Consider the following 21,614-nt stretch of genomic DNA (forward strand, 5'->3'; position numbering starts at 1 on the left):
TTTTAAATCTTGAGTTATTAAAGTTTAAAAAAATGAAGACATAACGGAAGCATAAAAAATGGAGGCATTTGAACCCTCTACTAAAATATCTACATCTATACTCAAACATCCTATTCTTTGACAGTCTTAATTCTTAAAAACAAGCAACAGTATGGCTTACTGGCTTTACTTTGTCAGGTCACTTTTGCTCTCCCGTCCAATAAAATATCTTTATATTGCAATTAATATCTAATTCAAATTGATGTCTCGTTGGCGCTTGCACTTTTGAAAAGACAAATGACATATAACAAAGATATAATTAACTGTTTATTATCTAATATTCAATCAAATTGTACTTGATGATTTTTTTCAATAATTACACAACCATGTTTAATAATTATTAATAACTACTAAGAATTAATTATAAACAATATAGTATAATCTACTATATATAGCTAAGATATGTTAATTTATTTTGAAACTGAGAAAAGACTACTAGGAGCAATGGAGAATTGACCGGGTAACAGAGAAAGAGCAATACATGTGCAAGTAGGGGACACGCAATTAATGAATAAGATTCATGATTAATTATCCCCACAAGGACGCCATTTGTACAATCCGTGATGCCCCTCTGCACTTTCTCTGTTAAGTCGTTTTTCTATGACGCAAATCTCTGTAGTCAAGCACGAGGTTAGTACTGCACTCCACATTTACACAGTGACAAATGAATAGTTTAGAACTTTAGATTCAGTTCGACGGAGTAAAAAAATTGTGAAATGATTCGGTATTGGAAGCAAGCAAAAATAAATAAATTAAAAGCCATTTATTTTTTGCGTTTTATTCAATGTTTGGTTTGAAAACATTGAAAAAACGAATTAAAAACAAATAATTCGCAAATTAATCACGTATCTGGTTACTATGATGTACATGTCTTCAACATATCATTCCGTGTGTAAGAATTCATGTCACCTAAGGTAACATAGTATTTCTATTTAGATTTACTTTGACAGCTAATAGTAACAACTATATAATTTTTTTTAATAAATAGGTAAGTATTCGTTAACAGATAAGGAGGTGTATGGTTAAGTGAAACAGTAAGGAGATAAACTCTTAATTTGTTTCCAATTAGTAGTCCAGATCGTCCACCATCGTACTATAAAAAATTGAAATAAAAAATTAAAGTGATGTTAATAAGTAATAACATTAAGTAATGAAAGTAATGAAAGTATCTAAAATATCTAAAGTAATTAATATGCAAGTCGAGAGATTAAATCGAAGTTACGATTTGAAAAATAAAATCATTAGAAACTTATTTAAAATAAATGTTTTTAATTAGGAAGCCAGAATGTTGAAGAATAGAATTATATATTTCAATTTGAGAAAATGTAACGTCCCCCGGGCTACAGTCCCTCGGAAATTCCCGCGTATAAAAACTTTTTCTTTTTTAGCTTAGTTTCGACGCGCTTTCAACCACCGGTAACGAAAGAAGTACTTTTTCGGCCACGCGCTTTCAACTGCCATAACTGGCAACGACACGCTTTCAACTGCCATAATTTCAAGTACAATATGTATCTTCATAGAATAATATTTGTATGTTCATAGGATAATATGTGTATGTTCACAGGATAATATTTGTATGTTAATAGAATAATATGTGTATGTTCACAGGATAATATGTGTATGTTCACAGAAGGTGGTCCCCAGTTTAACGACCGATTGTACTTCAATTGTACTTTTTTCGTTGACCACGCGTTTTCATCTGGGACCACACAGTTTCATCTGCAGAATATACATTGAACTTGTTTATAGGATTGTTTTCATAGTATTACCGGATCTAATGAACTTGTTTATAGAATTAGTGTAAAAAGTCCGAAGATTTTCGGAGGACTAAGGACCAGGGACTGTTAGCTGCTTCCTTTCAATTTATAAGAAATAAATCTATTTATATCTAAAATATACGTACTACACTAAAAAAAATTTAAATATCCAAACAAGCCAAAATGTTGTTAAATTTGAGCAACATGTGATCGATTTGAGCAGTTTGATTTAAAATTGTCTAAATTCTAGAACTTTTCTTAAGCTTTGCAGTGTACATATATGTGTTAGTGTGAGATGTATCATGCATATATGTATATGATTTAGCTGTGTAAAATTCGTCTGTTTGCTGATTCGGTGATAGAAACAGGAGATATATATTTCGTATTTGAATATTTGATAAGAACGTACCTTGTGAAACTATTGCTAAATTGAACTTAATTTGTACTTGTTGTACCACTCTTTCACTTTCGAATAGGACCCTTCTCTGACCAAAGATCCACCGAAATGGCACTTAATTAATTAAGGGTAATTCTTTAATTAATGCACTGTGGATGTTAGTAAGTGACATCTAATATGCCAATTTAAAGTATAGTTATCAAATGATGGAAATGGAATCGCCCGTGAACTGACAATCTAGAGAAAATTGACAACTTATCTACTCAATTATTACAATTTGTTAGTTAAAACTTAAAACTAAGAAATTTCAAACAAATTAAATAATTAATTACTTAATCAATGACGTATCTACCCAATCATTAAATTTATATATTTAATAAAAAAACTCTCATAAAAGAATACTATACCAAACAAAGTAATTAATTAATGAGGAGGGTTCAAATGCCTCCATGTTTTTGTGCCTCCATCTCTCTCCATCATTTTCAAAGTTCAAACAGTCGATCCGAACCGCTCAACCTAACCTCCATACTAAAATATGTTTGGAGACCAAATTTTATATTTTTAGGAATTTTTTTACTATTTTTTTAGATAGGTACAAAAATACTGTTTTTAGATGGTTCAAATTTACTGATTTTGTACCTATCTAAAAAAATAGTAAAAAAATTCCTAAAAATATAAAATTTGGTCTCCAAACATATTTTAGTATGGAGATTATGTTGAGCGTGCGGTTCGGATCGACTGTTTGAACTTTGAAAATGATAGAGAGAGATGGAGGCATGATGGAGGCACAAAAACATGGAGGCATTTGAACCATCATCTTAATTAATTACTCAATGAATAACGGAAAATTGACATATGTTTTGGAGGATACTGTACTATATTATTAAAAAAATTATGGAGATTGCAACCTTTGTGCTGTTTTTTTTTCTCTCTCCATATTATTAATTGGTTAACAATATCTGATACTATACTGAATTTTGCAAAATTATACCACTTGAAACATCTACTAGTACAAAAACTCTAGCCAGCTCTGCCATCTCCTTTCTTCCATCTCGCGCCGCAAGCCTCCTCAGTTCTGTCCATCTCTTTCCTCCCATCCTCGCCTTCCGCTCCCCCTTGGGGGGAGCGGGAGATTCGCATTAACAACCCTCTCCTCTTCCTCCTCTTCTTCTCTGCCTTCTCCATTACCTCGTCCGCCCTCTTCTACTCTCGTCCATCCTGTTTTCTCTTCAAAAAAATTATAGCCACTAGCAAGCGCTACTCGTTCCTGCCCCCTACCCCAGCACCTATCCGTCGGGAAAAGAGAAAGTTGACGATAATAGCTCTAGTCGTCATCTATCTTGTCTATCGGCACCTTCTATTTTTTCACCATCGTTGGGAGAACTAAGGACAGTTGGCGATAATAGCCCTAGTCGTCGGCTCTCCTCTTTCTTTGCACTCCCATGCACCACCGCGGCACTCTGTCTTCTCCGCCCGTAACCCAAAAAAAAAAGTCTCCTTTCCTTTGGTCGCTAGCCAGCCAATACTGAAAGTTAGCGGTATCTACCACTAAAGGATATGATTTATTTCTTTTGTTGTTTTAGTTGTTTGTGTTGTTAGATGTGATGTTTAGATGTGATGTTTAGATGTGGATGTTTTTTTTAGATGTTGATGTAGTCTGAATGATGTTTTGGATGTAGAACGATGAATATATTTTATGTTTTAATTAATAAAAATTATACTTGACAGCCACTGTCAAGGTTTCAAAAAAAGAAACATCTACTAGTAGCTTCTGCCAAAATTTTCAAAAAAAAAGAGAGAAAACAAACGCATCTACTAGCGTAGGTGGATTTTTTTTTGGACAAAAATTGAAAATTCACTCTACAAAAGCATTTAGTGGATTCAGTTAATCTTATGCTCCTTTAATAGAAAGGACATGAAAATGTATTAGGCCACGTCTGAACAAGATAATGTCATAAAAATAACGTAAAAGTGCTTTAAGGTTAATTAATCATTGTAGTGATGGTTTAGATACTTCAATATGCTTCTGGTAGTGCATCAAACAAAAGTGCTTTAAGGTTAAATTAATTAAAGTACTTATATAAATAAAGTAAAAGTAAATATCAAAGTTCTTAATATTTTTACATTTAATTCTTACTATTAATTTTGTTGCTATATTACATGAGAAATTTTTTTAGTCTTTTTATTTAATTTCACTTCATATACTTTACCAGTTTACCTTATACTAACAGATACTAATAAATTAATGTAATTTAATATACACTACTTCACTATAAGTTTGTTTAATTTACCAAATTCAAGGTTAGATATTCATGGCTTTTTTTTATAAAATGAAGTAGCGTTTGTTTCGTCTTTATTTTTTGACAATTGTTTTTAAATGAAAAATTCACCACAGCATTTGTTTTTTGTTTTTACTTTTAACATTCAAATTAAGGCTGACCAGCAAAACTGGAACCATGAGAAACTCAAAAATTAAATATTTTTGATGAAAACAAAAATTAAATATTAGCACATAATATTTTGGAATAGAAATCTGGGCTTGACTATATATATTACTCACATCTAAGGGTGTTCAGACGTCTCGGTTTATTTGATTTAAAAAAAATATATTTAAATGGTTTGGCTGTTCGGTTTAAATGGATCAGTTTGGTTGAATTTTTTAAATTATTTCGTTTTAAATGGATCGGTTCGGTTTAGACTTTTTAAAACTAACTAAACCGAACTGACCGAAATATAATAATTCAAGTATGATTTATGTTGTGTTTAGTTCGATCATCATTTTCCTCCTTCCATTTTTGTTTGTTTATTCTAGAACATTATGCTTACTGGTACCTTATTAACTGACTGGCAACAACTACTCTCCTCTCTTTCTTACTCTTCTATTTTTATTAATCCTACTAATCCTGATCAAATTGTTTGGAATTGGCACCACCATGGACAATTCACTGTACATTCTTTGTACAAGTGGCTAGAATTTGGGGGTATCAAGAACTTTACTTACACAACCTTGTGGAAAACTAAAATTCCACTTAAGATAAAAAATTTTATCTGGCTTGTCAGGGAGGGTAAAATTTTGACTAAGGATAACTTAGCCAAAAGGGGATGGAATGGTGACCAATCTTGCCCTTTTTGTAATGACTTAGAAACAATAGACCACCATTTTGTAACATGTCCTGTTATAGCAGCATTATGGTATTGGATTGCACTGCATAATAACTTTACCTTCAATTGTGAACACTTAACTGATTTATGGTTATTAGATGCATGGATACCACTCAAAGACAAATTCTTAATAGAATTAATAAGAGCTGCAACTATTTGGATTGTATGGTTAGCTAGGAACAAAGTATGTTTTAATAATACAGCCATACCTACATTAGCTTCCTTAGGTTCTCAAATCATATCTCTAACTACCTTTTGGTACAAAATCAATTCTGATGATTCATTCTTTAAATTAACTTTAGTTTTACCAATGGAGACTTCATTCTTGTCTCAGTCAGGCATTATAATCCTGTCGGAGACCGATACAGCAGAGGAGGAAGAGTACAGCTGGGATTCCGAGGAAGAACCCTTTCTTGGGTTAGAGGGTTTAGACCTGTCTCAATACCTCCGAGATCGGGCGAAATTTGATGCCATAGATGCAGCAAACCATCATTCAGTCGACTCTAATGACCCCAGCTCCTCTCATGCCAGTTCTTCAGTAGCAACTTAATAATCATGGCATTTAGTTTGTCATAATTTTGGCTTGTCTGTTGTTAGTCCTAAGCAAATTATAACTTATTCCCTCACTTTAATTCTGGCACTTTAGATATTCCTCTTGCTGCTTACAACTTGAGAAATCCCTGATTTCTAATTTTTGTTCATATTTTGGTTAGTAACTTTTAGTCACCTTTTGTAAGACACTCCTAGTTTTTAATGAAACTGGTGGCCTAGTCCACTTTTATCAAAAAAAATATTGATATTTATTTATATGAAATTACTTATGTATTAAATTTTAAAATTTGATCTCTCTTATTTGGTTGAACAAACCAAAATTTAATTCAGTTTAAACGGTTTGGTTCTGGTAATTTTAATTCGGTTGAAACCGAAATTTAAACGGTTTGCTTCTTTAATTTCCGTTTCAACTGAACCGACTTCAAGATCCTAAACTTGACCAGAAAAAAAAAAAAACTGGAAATGACATGATAAGTTAACAGGGAAATAATTAACTTCATGAAAAGGAAGCTTCTTTTGGAAAAAAGAAGAAGAACAATTTCATGAAAAAGGAAGCAACATCATTTATTATTTCCCTTGTTTAGTTCTTTACAAACACATCGAGTCCATTCCTGGGCGAGAAACAGCACGCCGCTAACTATAGTATACAACCCCAAATTAGTTACCCCCATAAGAATTCTGATGAGAATAATAAAAATCTCCATAAACCCTTCTCTACTGCAAACAAAAAAATGGCTCCTAGATGAAGAAAAAAAAAAACAAAAAATTTATAATCCTAATTTTTCATCGCAGTGAGGCGGTCAAGGCCTGAAAGACGACCTCCTCGCATGGTATCATAAGGCCGTTATCGTAGCCAAACCCGAACTCCTCCTCAGCTTGTCGAAGCAGGTACTGGAATTTTGGGTGGCACAAATAGGAGATGGGAATGATATATCTGGTTCGGTTTCCGCCAACATAGACCGCAAAGTGTCCTTTTGGCACGTCGGATGGAAACCCGTCACCATAGTAAATGTTCTCGTGTTGTTTTCGGCCGAGGCTGGAGCAGCGTTTCAGAATCTGCTTCAACGCCCCGGATTGGGTGATCTTAGTTTGTTTAATTCCTATAGCCATGTACTTTTCTTTTGAAGAGTGTTTTGAGTTTAAGAGAAAGTGGAAGCAATGGTGGAAAAGGTTTTAGAAAGAGGAATTTGTTGTGAATGGAATTTGGAGGTCACTTGCTGGGGTATATATTTGGGGAGGGAGTGGTGGTGATTATGGAAGCATTAAATTGTATGCCTCTCCATTTGCTGTGGAGATTGGAGATGTTATTAATTATCCAGTGATGGACAGTTATGGTTATGGATATGAAAAAATAATAAATTTATTAATATTTTCTTTTATATGAAAAATATAAATATTTAGGACTATATGATAAACTATTCAAATCAAAGAAATTGACAAGAAAAACAAAACATTATGTACAAAATGTTGGATCAAAAGATCCCTCACCAATACTAATAACCTCAACTTAAAACAAAAATATAAGAGTGTAGATTACTCAATACTCCAATATGTATCTCAAGATTAACTGAACTTTCACTTCCCAATTGACAAAAAGTTGTTCATTTTTGTAATATTTTTTTATAAATGTTTTATAATTCTTGCATGCACCATTCATTTTGACTCAAGGGCTCTATATAGAAAACCTAATTTATTTGTTATCAAATTAAAATTAAAATAATTATATTTCTGAATTCTTTTTATTTATCAAAGGAACAATACAATTTAATCAAGCATAATTATACAATGATATATATATGTAAATAGTAGCACCGGTGGTGGTGAAGAATCACTGGTGTAGTGGTGTGTTAGGAACCATCTGTTTGTGTTAGAAATGGAGAGGTGAAGTAGTAGAGAAAATGAAACCAGAGCATGTGGGTGGGGTCCATTGGATGTGTGCTAGGTTGGGCTCAGCCTCTCCCTCTCGTGGGTCTGCTTTCATTGCCTTCGTACAACCCGGCCCCTTCTCTCCTTAGTCCTTACCTACTTGTTATCCTTCATTAAATTCAATAATAATAATATGTATATATATATGTAATTAAAAGCAACTTAACTTAAAATATGCACCGTCCAACGGTTTATTTTATTTCTCTCAGGTATTTTTTGTCTGATTCAGATTATGTAACTGATTCATTTCAGGCATACCTTGACATTTTTTTATCATGTAACTAAGTAATCATGCATGTAGAGGTTTGCTAATACCCATTCGGGTATTACTCGTTTTACCCAACCCGTACCCATTACCCGAGGTACCCGTACCCGTGCCTGGGTATAGGCGGGTAAACGGGTACACGGGTACGGGTTTGAGACGGACCGGACTCAATGATTCGGGAAAAAAACCCGTCCAACCCATACCCGAAACCCGCCTACCCGCACCCGTTTTATCCGTACCCACACCCGTTTACCCGACCAACTTTACCCGTTTACCCGTGTACCTTTACCCGTTTATCCGTTTTTTTTTAAATTCAAAATTCAAAATTATTTTGCCGCCGAAAAAAAATAGTATTAAAAACAGAAGAAAAAAAAACTAAAAAACAGAAAAAAAAAAAAAAGTATTAAAAAACGAAAAAAAAAAAATACCCGTACCCTACCCGCCCTACCCGACTACTCGTACCCGAGGTACCCGTACCCGTTACCCGAGACGGGCACGGGTTTGAAACGGGTAGGGTACACTCTTTTAAAAACCTACCCGACCTACCCGTACCCGTTCTACCCAACTATCCGTCCTACCCGTACCCGCCCTACCCGACTACCCGTCCCGGGTATACCCGAGGTACCCGTACCCTACCCGAATGTAAACCTCTACATGCATGTCTTGATTGTAGATCAGCTCCTGAAAATAATATCTATTATTCAAATGGACTAGACAACTAAAAGAAAGAAAACCCCTTAAGAGCCTTTAGGGGTGTCAATGGGTACAGTACGGGTCGGGTAGAGACATTTTCATATCCATACCCATTAAAAATTGATCTTACCCTACCCTACCCTTACCCGTTAATACTATCGGGTAACGAAACGGTAGCGGGTGAATAACAGATAATACTAGTATAATAATTAGTTTTATTATATTTTACAAATTAAACATCAAAAACTCATTCATTTTAACACGTATATAAGTGCATTTCTAATAAAAAATAAAATAGATGTGCAATCAATTCCAACTAAATTAATTTTTATAAAGAAAAAAAATTCAAAAACACGAATATACATTTAAGTGGGTTGGAAATTGAATTGAATATATATTTGGATTTTATAATTACTCTATAGGGTAACGGGTACGAAATAGTCATTACCCATACCCTTGCCCATTTATTTAACGAAAAAAAATTCTTACCCATACCCATACCCAATAAGCTAACGAAAAAAAAATCTTACCCATACCCGTCTTATCGAATACGATACGGGTCGGATAAACAGCCAAAAAGGTACCATTGACACCCCTAAGAGCCTTACATAGTGTCAATCAAAGGGCACAACAAATGTATTAATTAGGAGAATCCTTGCGGTGGAATTTAAGTACTAATTACTTTACTTAAAAAAAGAAAGAAAGGAAGTAAGAGTGTAATAATTATATGTTATGGTCTTTACTCTTTACAAGGTAGTGAAGCACTAGCTAGTTGTTCCCCATAATGAGGGGATGGGAAGCAAGCTGTATAAATTGTTCAAAGATATGGTTATTTATAGTTTAATGGAGCACTTGGTTCCCAAAGCTTCTCGCCTCACCTTTATTTGACTATGGTAAAGAGAAAGTGGACAAGTGTAGGGTTGTTGACTAGAAAGGAAAACAAAAGTTGTTAAGACTTGGCTCCATAACTCACCGTACAGATCGACACAAGAGAAAACAAAATGAATGGTTAATGTGAGATTTACTCTTTTTACATCTTGATTCGGAGATGTCAGATAATGAAAGTCACTAAAAAATAATTGAATTTGTGCACGATTTTACCTCTTCTTCATTCCTCTCTCCCTTTTCTGTTTTTTCTCTAATTTTTCTCTTCTGAAATAGGTGAGCGAATCTGGTCAGAATTAGTCTTGCCGTTTGTATCCTTCCATCTCCTTTATTTTTTAATAATCGTGTTTTGAAGCTAACCCTAAGGGTTTTTAATATTTTTCCTCCAATTTTTTTCTTACGAAATAGTGTTAAAAATAATATATTTTAAAAATATATATTTGTAATAAAGAGGATAAAAATATATTATAAATTATGCTATTGGAAAATAAATATAGAATCCTGAAGAATATTGAAGTGTATGGCAAAGTTTTGATTGGAACAATGATGAAAATAAATAACACATTTCCATTGTTCTGAGTTCTCTCTTACAAAAAAGGAAATAACACTCTTCCATTCCATTTACTGTTTTGTTTTGCTTAAATTTTATTTAGTAATGCTCTATTATATAATGTAATTCTTTTGAATATTTTTGAAGCTTTATCAGAATATGTATTTTGGATGGAAATGTGTTATTAATTTAAAAGAAGATAAGTTTGTCAGCTAATATATTTTTTGTTTTGCACTTAAAAAAGTTTTTACTTTTTTATAATCATTTTATTGATTTGCCGACACATCAACTGAAAAAAATAAAGATGCAGCAATATTTCACATGGAGTCAATAAAACTATCACACAAATACCTTGTTAATTTTTTTGTTTTCTAACAATTTGAATAAGAGACGGTCAAAATTCTCAATTTTCAAGTGCATGCAATAGATTATTATTAACCCTTTGTGAAGATTGACCCAATAAAATGACTTCATCCACTAAAAATGTAGATCATATGCAAGTAGGAATGTACTATGAAATATTTCTCATACCTTCTTCTACTTTCACCATTGAAAAAAAAAAAAACACAATTTGTTTTCTTCAACTAATTGTCAATAATAATAAAAACATAATTATTTGTGGGGCAATAGTCAGAAAATGACCGAATGATAATATCAAATTCTCAACTCTATTTTGGCACTGAATTTATGATAACAACAATTAATAACTCACCAGTCAGGCAGTCACCAACACCTTCAGAAAGCAATATTATATATATACGTGCAAGTTCAATTAGCAGATTGCACACTATTAGGTCAAAACAGGAAAAACAAAAAGGAGAAAGGAAAAAGACATCAACTGACAACCCAACAGGACCATTTTTCAAAAGATAGAAAGAGATGCCACAGCTCTGTTTGAGGCCTAATTATGCAAAAGTACTTGTCAAATATAGTACACTAGGTACTATCTATCAAGCAAATTGCAATGGTCCAAAATTAAAAACAGAACAAACTGAATCATTTCCATTTTCAAGTCTACCAATGCTGGACATATTAACCACCCAACATGAAAGCTCCTCTTCTCCCTCCTGTTTCTACTTCTCCTATTTTTCCTTTTTCAATTCCCCTATTGAATAAATTCTACAAGATAATGTGTATTTTTTTTTAATTTACCTATTTTTTTGGAATTAGTTGTTGCGGGTCAAAGTCACCTAATACCTTCTAATATCCACACGATATTAGAATTTACTTTATTTCCTTTTTAGAATTATTGAAATTTAGTTTTTGAATTAGAATAGTAGTTAGGGGGTCAAATTTACTTTATTTATTTTTATTGTATTAAGACTGACTTCCTTATAGGAGAACATTGCATTTTGCATATAGAGTTATAGACTAAAGATTGGTTCTCCAATAATTAGTTTATTATTTAATAAAAAAAAGTTCAAAGATTTCTATTTTAATATCCGATAAAGACCATCCAATCGGTTTCGAACTTGTGTCTCTCACATGAAGCTGCTTTTTCTTCTTTTTTTTCTGGAAGTAAAATATCACAAAGTAGTTTTTTCATAGCTACATTTAGCATGTTTTGAAGATTATTTTTGCTATTATTTTTTGTTCTTCCGAGAAAAAAATGATTCCCTCGCAATTTGCTTGGTATCTCAAGTGATGATATACCATTGATCATTGTGAATTATAGTTTTCTAACATGTCATTGATTCAAGTATACATAGATAAAAATAGGAGAATAAAAGGAAAAAAAAACAGGGGAATATGTAGTGAACAAGCAAGTCCATTCCATCTCCCATGCTGAGCAGCATGTAGCACCTCCTAAGGCGTTAGATTAAATTTTATGAATATCACATTTTAGTAGCATGGACTCATGGTATTGGGTGTAATGTGGTTGTTGTTTTTAATGAGATTTTGAAATAAAAACGATTTTAAATTCCTTTTTCAATTTGATCTCATACAGAGAAGGAACATAATAATTTTATTACACTTATCTCCAGACAGGATTGTCAATGATTCAGATTCGGGTGGTATTGAAATATAGTCTAAATGTGAAATTATAATTTATATAAAATCCACATGCTATCTATTATTGTGGCGGACTTCAGATAGCTAAGATTCTGATCATATTAAATATTTTAGTTAAATGTCCAAAATATATAAAATAGATGTATAATACAAGCTAATGTATCATTTTATATTATATATACATAATAAAAAATGACTTTAATCAAATTAATTGTATGATTCATTATGATTTAATTTCTTTTAACGTGCGTATTACATATAGCTTGAAACAACTTATCAAATCTAATAGAGAAATAGGATCACAATGTTGACTAAGTCAACAGGACCAAACAAGATTTGACTTTGACCAAGTTTAACTGAAGCAGAAAGATTGATTCAGACTATTAACAATAGTTAGTTAGATTAGTTAGTTTGTTATAGAGTTGTTATACTTGTAAATCATGCATGGTTATAAATACATAATGTATATGTACTAAAGATTTACACGTGATCAATACAATCATTTTTCGTTACTCTCCCGCTTCCTATACAGTTTATAGAATCTTTAAACGACTTCGGATTCGGATCATGCAAGATTCAAATTGAATCTAATATATGGATGAATTATTTTTCAATATTCATATGCGGGTTCATTAAACTATCAAATATATTCTAGGATTCGTATGTTGATTCATTAATTTGTTACCGTCAGCACTATCACCATCTTCACATTTCATCATAGAGTCGGCACATGTAGCATTTTTCAAATAAAAAAAACTAAGTTATACATTCTCTTTCTAATATGCTTTTAGAAAACGGATTTAACGTCGTAAATACGTTTAATTCCCTTTTATTTTAACATGATAAAACTGAGTGTATAAGAGTGAATTTGATATTTTATTTGTGCCAATAGCAGTTCAGACAGGTCCAAATAGGCAAACATGCCTAAACTTTTCTGATTCTGGTGATTAATCTAGTGTTCTTCTTATATTAAAAAAAAAAAGAATGTTAACTTTACCATGTCTCTAAAAATCTAAAATTTATGTTTATATTGATCTCTTATAATGTAGAAACATAGTGTTGAACTATGTAGTATTTACGTTTGAGATCTTGCCAGTAACATTAAACAATTCAAGACTTTAAGTTACTAGTTTATTGTGTTATTTTGGTTAGAACTTCTATCATAATTGTTATTATTATCAATCTATTATTTTTATTTGCTGATTGTCAAGTATAGAAATAAATTATATGGCCTTTGTAATTAAAACAAGAAAAAAAATATTTTAATATTGAACGACCGTGTTATCCAGCTTAAATATATGTTAAACCGTTAAATGACCACCTCATTGTTAAATGCCGTTAAACATTTCTTAAACGCTTGCTTTGTAGCAAAGTTAGAGCAACTCGATAGTTAATTAAACTTAAGGCATTACATGTCTAATTTTTTTCGACCTTTTTATCCTCGTGAGAATTCAACTTTTGACAAAACATTTTTTTTATAGTTTAACTCAACAATATTTCACATTACCATTGAGGCATTGATATTCACTTCTACAGTTTTACTTGTCCAATGAGAGGACATATGAAATTATGAAGCTTCCTCTCAAGTCTCAACAGCCCTCCATGAAATAAAGGCCACCAATATTAGGTAGTATATATATATATCTGTCTAATTTTGTACAAGTGCAAATTTTGAGGCATTTATATTGATGGTGAAAGCATGCACTTTTGGAACTGCTCTGTCTGTGGTCCTTCAGCTCTCATGCTGTTTTACTAGAAGGTTTAATTAAAGCAAGAGGTTACTCATGTATATATAGCTGTGTGACATATTGACATGTCATGAGAGAGACATGTACTGGTCTGTATGTGTATCTCCTTATTTTCTCTTTTGTAGTGCACTGTTTTGCCCAAACACCTTATATGGCGTGGGACTGGTAACAGTGCTCTAATTAAGCTCTTGTCTTTTCAAAAGTATATATTGTTTTCAAAAAGACCCAATAATGAATTGAAGTATTGAACCCACCAGAATAATTTGATCAACTGTTTACAATGAATAAGGTGTTTGGGGCGGGGGGGGGGGGGGGGGGGGGGGGGGGGGGGGGGGGGGGTTGTGGGGATTGAGGTATGAAATAGGAAAGATCTCAAATACGTAATTTATAGTTTATATTATGATAAATCATATGTAAATTAGTAAAAAACTAAATTTTAAATAACACATTGAAAGCTTTCATGCGCCGTGTATTTAAAGTGCACATATTTTCATAGAAAAATGATGCATAGATTTTTTTTTTTTTTTTTTAGGTTGGATACATAGATTGAATATATCTGTCATGGAAGGATTTGTTCTATATTTTTCCAGTTTGGTTATGGATTGACTATTCTAATGTTTTTAATTATGTATATTAAAATTTAATTGAATTTTTTGTTCTTTTAAGTTGTTATATAACTTAGCTTCTCTCATAAAATAATAAATATTTACTTATAGTCTAGTGATCGATTAAAGTTGCTCATTGAATTCTAAGAGATTTTGAGTTCAAATTTCACCTTCTCACATTATATATTTTTATATTTTATTTCTCAGCTACTCTTATCTAAATTTTCTACTTCCATCTCTGGATCGAGGCCTGTATTCTATTATGTAATTTGTCTCATTTTATGTTTCTGTTTTTCATATCTCATTTTATGATACATAAATTGAATGCATTTGTAAGGAACTAGGCACGACTGGAATAGAGATATGTTCTTCACTATTCCCGTTCGTTTATGGATCGAGGCCTGTGTTATATTCTGCAATTGTTCTCCTTTTCACGTTTCTTTCTTCATATCTTATTCTGCGAAAGTTTATTATAATGAAATAGCAGTAGAAAATTGTGCATAGAAACAAACAGATCATAATAAGGTATTTTAGTAACTACATTCAGAAAAATGGCCTTTTATTTATTGGGTTGGACTAAAACTTACGAATTCAAGCCCGGTCTAAATTTTGATCCAACTATATTTGGAAAATTAATTTTTGAATGAGGCCTAAGCCCGTTCTGAATTCAATTATCTAACATGCTGACAATGGTGATGTTTCAGCTCGGTAATATTTTAGGCTAGTGGGCCTGTTGTTTTTATTTTTTTTGTTGTTGTTTTATTTTTCATAAAAGTGGATATATCTACTGTTTTATCATAAAAAAAATCATAAGATTCTTGCAAAAAGCGGTATCAAACATCTCATATCTGAAAATATAGTAACTACAACTAAAGATACCTAAAGCACTGTAGTTTAAAGCCTAAAACAGTTCTGGCAATGTAAACAAGCAACCCACAACGTTGGCCCTTTAAATTATTCAAGTACTTGTAGTTGACTAAATAATTCATGGAGATAGATCCCTAAGCTTAGGTATTGGTACGAGTTTTTTCTACTGTGTAGAGAGACATGTTTATTTTTTTTAAATATTATTAGTGTGTGGAGACCTTAAATCATAAAAAAAAAAATATAACAATTAATGGAGTTTATGTCTGTTGCCTGTATCTTTTCTCTGAAATTTGGAACATGTTATTTGGTGTATTTTTGATATAATTTTTCGAGATAAAAAGACAGAGGTTTAGTCTACCAATTTCTATTCAATTGTCTACAAAGAACTTCTATGAGTTTCAAACTCATGATCTCCCACACGAATAATGTTATAATTTATTTCTGAATTAAAAGCTGGTTCTTGTATTTATGGTATAATTAACCGTCCACTGCGCGGGTTTATTTTGTTAGGGAGTAGCAGAATTTTAGAAAAGAGGACGGACCGTTTCTTGATTATTAATCTTGAAAATTTTGCAAATCATCAAAATAAAGTTTCAATCTGAAATCCAATATTTTACAATGATCTACACGAAGGTACGATGGTGCCAATGGATTTCTTTGTCTAACTCTTGCTCTAGAAGCTGCGTTCAAGTTTTGGTTGTAATATGAGTTATGGTGCCCTAATTAAACTGAACTAAAACTAAATATTGATTGAATATAGTTGACGTCAAAGAGAATAGTCAATGTATTCTGACCCATATCTCATATTTTATTAACACTGGTGATAAAGTTAAAAATTAACAAAATGACTTTTATTAGATGCCTCTTCAGAAAATTTTTATGTTAATTGCAAATTCATAAGCAAAAAGACAATTTTAAAATATAAAGACCCAAAGTTTATTGTGTTAATTATCTAGTTGTTTACAAGTTTTGAATGGATGTTGAAAACATTTTTTATTCTTTAATACTTGGTAATAAATGACTGCCTCATATTTTGTGGAAGTAATACATGAGAACTAAAAGCTGGAATTACCTTCATGGAGAGTGGCTGAGACAATTAGCCTATGTGGGGAAAATTATAAGGATGACAAGCACAAAATCAAGATATAACAAGTGAATCTGATTGTGAACTGGGCAAGGAAGCAGGGACAAACAGGGGGTGGTACATACCTCTTGAATACATTGGCACACTTAAAATTAGATGCAATTTTAAATCCATAGTTTTTCAGATAATTTAGCCGATGTATTGCTCAAAGTTGTTAGAATTGTAATAGGTTAATTGTAGATTTCACAATGAAGTAGGCTAGTTTAGGTACTAGTGCTTCGTGCCAGTAAAACGATACCAGCAACTAAGGGTTGTTATTTAGTTTTTAGTTTATTTTTATTTAGCAGTGAACAATTTTATGTAATGATACTACTTTTCATACTTTCAATGCAAGTTTTGGGGCTTTTCATAAAAAAAAAGTAAAAATTCTTAGTTCTTTTCCTTTCCTTTATTGATTATTTTATTTATAGGCTTAGAAAAAGAAGGTGAATTGGGCCCGCTTGTTTTATTAGCTGTCTTCTATGCTTTCTAATTAAGTCAAAAAAGAGAGAAAGGGTAGATGGAAATAAAAGATGCTTAGCTCTCAAAAGTTCAATTTGTGCGTGTAGAATAGCACTCCCCTTTTGTAATTTACCCATAACTTCTTCATACGATGATGTTCGATTAAGGTAATTCAAAATATCTATGAAAAGGTGATAAAAATTTGTACAACTTCCATCTTTGGAGTTTTCTTAGAAACACAAGTTGGCACGGTGAAAATGATGTTTCAAGATGACTGATTTGTTAAAGTTTGTATGTCATTAATAAATTAGGTGGGAGTTTTATTTGGTCAATATGGGAAGAATAAATGTAATTTGTATTATGTTGTTTCAAGTTTTATTTTGTAAAACTCAAATCTCTTCATTGTTTTTTTTTAAATAAACACCCTCTTATCCTACTTTTCTCTCTCTCTCTCCTCTTACACCATGTTTTGGATGGAGAGTAGAGAACGGAAGGGGAGGTGTGGAATGGAATAGAAAGGAATATTAACGTATTTAATTTTTTCGTGTTTGAATAATTAATGAAGAAAAATAAATTTATATTTCATTTCTATCTTATTTTTTGTTTGATTGATTAAAATTTAGAAGATTAATGAGAAATTTGGTAGCTGTTGTAGGATTGTGACAAAAAGCTTGTATGAGAATTATATAGGTATAATATAGAGTTTGACATTTGTGTTATTTTTTCTAAAATTGTTTGTAACAAAATTTGTTTTCATCCATTACACTCCAAATTGAGAGGAAAATCAAGGTTAAATATTTTACCTCATGTATTCTTCATTTCTGATATATTTTTGTCAACTAAACACGATTCGACGAAAAATTTTATTTTCTTTCCATTCCCTCCATTCCTCTATTCTCCATCCAAACAAGGTTTTAGAGAGAGAAGAAGATAGAGAAGGAAAATAGAAGAGTGTTTCTTTTTTCAAAATAAAAGAATTCTATTTGGATTCTATTTTTTTGGATTTTAGGGAAAATATTTTAGAGTAACTAGGAGGCTATTAATTGTGTTTTGGTATCAAGAAGATAGTTGAGAGTTGTAATAAACATTAGATGTCTTTTTGTGATGGAATGTGACTATAAAACAATCCAAAATCAATTGATGAAGACGACAAAGAAGAGTGAGAGAGAGAAAACAACCAAAATCAATTGATAAATGTGACTATAATTAATTTTTCAGGAATGTACAAAGATATTATAATCATGATATACACGCTTATGGGGATTGGAGGAACTTGTATGTTGTTTTTTGTGATATTTTTTATGGAGTAAAATACTTTTTTTGAAAAACTGATAGTGGCTATCAGCTAATGTAGTAAAATACTACAACTTATTTTCTTTATTATTTATCATATATTACTATTTGTCACAATTAATGAAGACGACATAATATTTGTTATCAACATTGTCGGGTAAATGAAAATAAAATTTATTTATTCAATTAATACCACACGTAGATCTCGATGCAAATCAAACAGTTGAAGAAAATTGTTGGAAAGGAGTAATGAGAAGTTCGGATGCTTTAATTATAAATTGTATATATCAATGTTCTAAATAGTTCGCTATAGTGGCGCTATAGCGTTTTTGGACAAGTTATGGCATCAAAACACGCTATTTGAGCTACATACGCTATAGCGGTATTAGCGGTCCGCTATAACGCATAGCTTGTAGTGCAAATAGCGTGTTTTGATGCCATACTAATAATATATTATGTGAAATAAATGAAACATTTCAGCATAAAATCACTAAATTTAGTTTATAATAACAACTTAGTTTCATAAATGAATATGTCGTATTAATTGAAAAAATTACATCAGTAATTAGTAAGAAAAATATATGATAAATAAATAGAAGAATAATTAATCAATTTTAAAGTAAGTAAGAAGAAAAAATATATATAGAAAATATTGAATATATGTTCAAGCACAAACAAAACTGCATTACATGATTTATAAAACTTATTATCACACGCTATCACATAAAAAAAAGTCAATGTAGAATTTTTTTTTTACTGAAATATATTGAAATAAACGGAAATAAACGGGAATAAACGAAAATAATCGGCCGATTAATCGGTAAAATGGCCAATTAAACATTTTCCACTGCAAACATGCCGGGCGTCACGAGTGTTTTTTACAACACTGCTCTATAGCGACGCTATTCGCTATAGCTTTTTTTTGTAGGCTTTCTTCTATGACGCGATAAACGCTATTTAGAACCTTGATATATATACATATGACAACTTCGGATGCTTTAATTGTTGCCAAATACGAACGATAATCATGCGAAGCAATTGAATTTTGTTCATAGAATTTTGAACAGATTTTATTCAATTCAGAACTAAACCGTTTAATTTATATAAATATTTATACGAACGAATTTTAGACTTAATAACTTTAAGCAGTCTCTAAATTCATAGGCGGATCCAAGTGAAGGGAACTAAACTGTTTAATTTATCTGAATATTTATATGAATGAATTTTAGACTTAATAACTTTAAACGGTCTCTAAATTCGAAGGCGGACTCAAGTGAAGGGAATGGAGGTCAACTGATTTTTTTTTTAAAATTTATATTTAGATATAATTTTCTTTATGATATATTTTAAAATGTTATAGTATTGTAAAATTGACACTTATTTTTTATAAATTTTTTTATATAATTAACCTTTATTTTGTGTTTGACCGCTATAGTTCGAAAGCCTTGACTCCGTTTTTATCTAAATCTAAATTGTTTGTGTAAATTTAAACACAGATTATAGACAGCTTAGATCTGATTTTAAATAAAAAAAATTCCAAAGCCCTTTTACAAAGCCCTCACTCTCAGGTTAATCGTCCATGCGTACAAAACTTTCAAACGGAGAAGCAAACGAGCTCTGCCACGTAAGAAAACCGGACTTGTTAATTTCTTACTAGTTCTTACTCGAATGCTCGATTGTTTTCAGAAAAGAAAAATGAAAAATAAAATGTAATTATGTAATTATGTAAGCACAAGGACACTGTGTTCGCCGCCTGTTCTGTTCATCTCAGCACTGGGAACTGACAGAGAACGCAACGTTGTCGCTTTCTCCCTTTTTTACGTTTCAGAATAAGCCAATAAACCGCCTAACACGTGTCAGTTTCTCCGGTTACCCTCGTGATGCTCGCCTTATCCCATCACTCGTCATTTTTTTCTTTTTTCTTTTTGCCTAACAACGTTAATTGACTTAATTCACAATCCTGGTTAGTGGTTACAAGTGTTCTTACATTGATCGAAGCCAAAACGCTTTGGCTGATCAGCTAGTTGATTCTCTGTTAGGAATTGGTAGGTTTTAAAACTATAGAACGATACCTGTCAAGGATGTAATGAAACACTTCTGATGCAATGCAATGCAAGCCTACGGCCATTTCTCCGCAAAAAAAGAAAAGTCTATAGCCTACAGCCATTGAAACAAAAAAAAATGTTTTTAAAAAAGAAGGTCGAATTAGATTCAAATTTGTTTGATTAAATCCAGACAAAATCAAATTTAAATTAAATTAAATTGGATGAATATTTCATATCAAGTTAGATTTTGCCACCTCTAATGAAATTATAAATACCAAATTCCATACAAAATTAAAAAAATTATTGGAAGAAAAAAGTAAGTCTTTGATTCTTTCCTTCGGTCGACATGTCTCTTGCAGGAAATAATTAAATTGATTTCTTGGAGAGATATCTAACACTTGTTGCACCAGAAAAATACTCTGTTGTATTATGACCAAGGTTGGGGTTGGGTAATTTACTTAGGCTCCTTTTTTCCAAAACATTTTCAACGATGTGGACCAATTATAATTATTTTTTACACATGCGATATAAATGTCGTATACATTATACTTTAAAGAACAATTTTAGAAAGCATTTTTTTTAGGATTATTAATATTATGAAGTCAATATGTTGATAATAGCTTCTAACTCTAAAAGAATATACGCTGACTGGCATGAGCATATCTACATTTACTCATAAGGTGCTTAATCATTCTTACGACTTTAAAGTTTTAATTATGTAAATTGTAATTTATTTTTTTGTACAATAAAATCTAGCTTTAATCACTAAATAACAAGTAAATATTTAATGTTTTATGAGAAAAAAGTATTTCATCAAATAGACCAAATAATAATATTATTTTTTATTACTGTGACCTAATTAATTGCTAAACAGCACGATGTTGGCTGATAGTTCTTCGCTGATAGTTCTCTTTTTTTGTATATATTCTTTTAGGGTCTGTTCAACTAATCACTGTGTGTAGGAAAGAAAAATTCACTCGGACTTTGTGAAAATTAGCCCATGCAAACAATATTTTGGCCATTCAAAAATTTCCATTCCCATTCCTTTTCCCTTTTCTGTTCCTTTAGATGGCCGAATAGGCCGGCCTTAGTGCCTTTGAAAGGTAAATGTGCCGAATTTTTTTTTCTTACCACCCTAATAAATTAGAATTAAACCATTACCATCCGATTAATCAGATTTAAGATTCCACCACGAACGCATACCCAGTATGTGGGCGGATCCCAATCAGAAC

General features: G+C 31.6%; 1 protein-coding gene across 1 annotated transcript; it reads right to left on the reverse strand.

Moving 5' to 3' along the window:
• Nucleotides 1-6,445: 6,445 nt before the first annotated feature.
• Nucleotides 6,446-7,106, reverse strand: LOC144567389 (protein SMALL AUXIN UP-REGULATED RNA 12-like). Its single transcript, XM_078317515.1, has one exon. The coding sequence runs from the start codon at nt 7,015-7,017 to the stop codon at nt 6,691-6,693; it is 327 nt and encodes a 108-aa protein (XP_078173641.1). The 5' UTR covers nt 7,018-7,106; the 3' UTR covers nt 6,446-6,690.
• Nucleotides 7,107-21,614: the final 14,508 nt, after the last annotated feature.

This window comes from Carex rostrata, chromosome 16, assembly GCF_964058835.1.
Source record: "Carex rostrata chromosome 16, lpCarRost1.2, whole genome shotgun sequence".
NCBI classification, from domain to species: Eukaryota; Viridiplantae; Streptophyta; class Magnoliopsida; order Poales; family Cyperaceae; genus Carex; species Carex rostrata.

What these genes read in the sequence shown, in the direction of transcription:
- LOC144567389 (XM_078317515.1), bottom strand. Translation starts at nt 7,017, where the DNA reads ATGGCTATAGGAATTAAACAAACTAAGATCACCCAATCCGGGGCGTTG.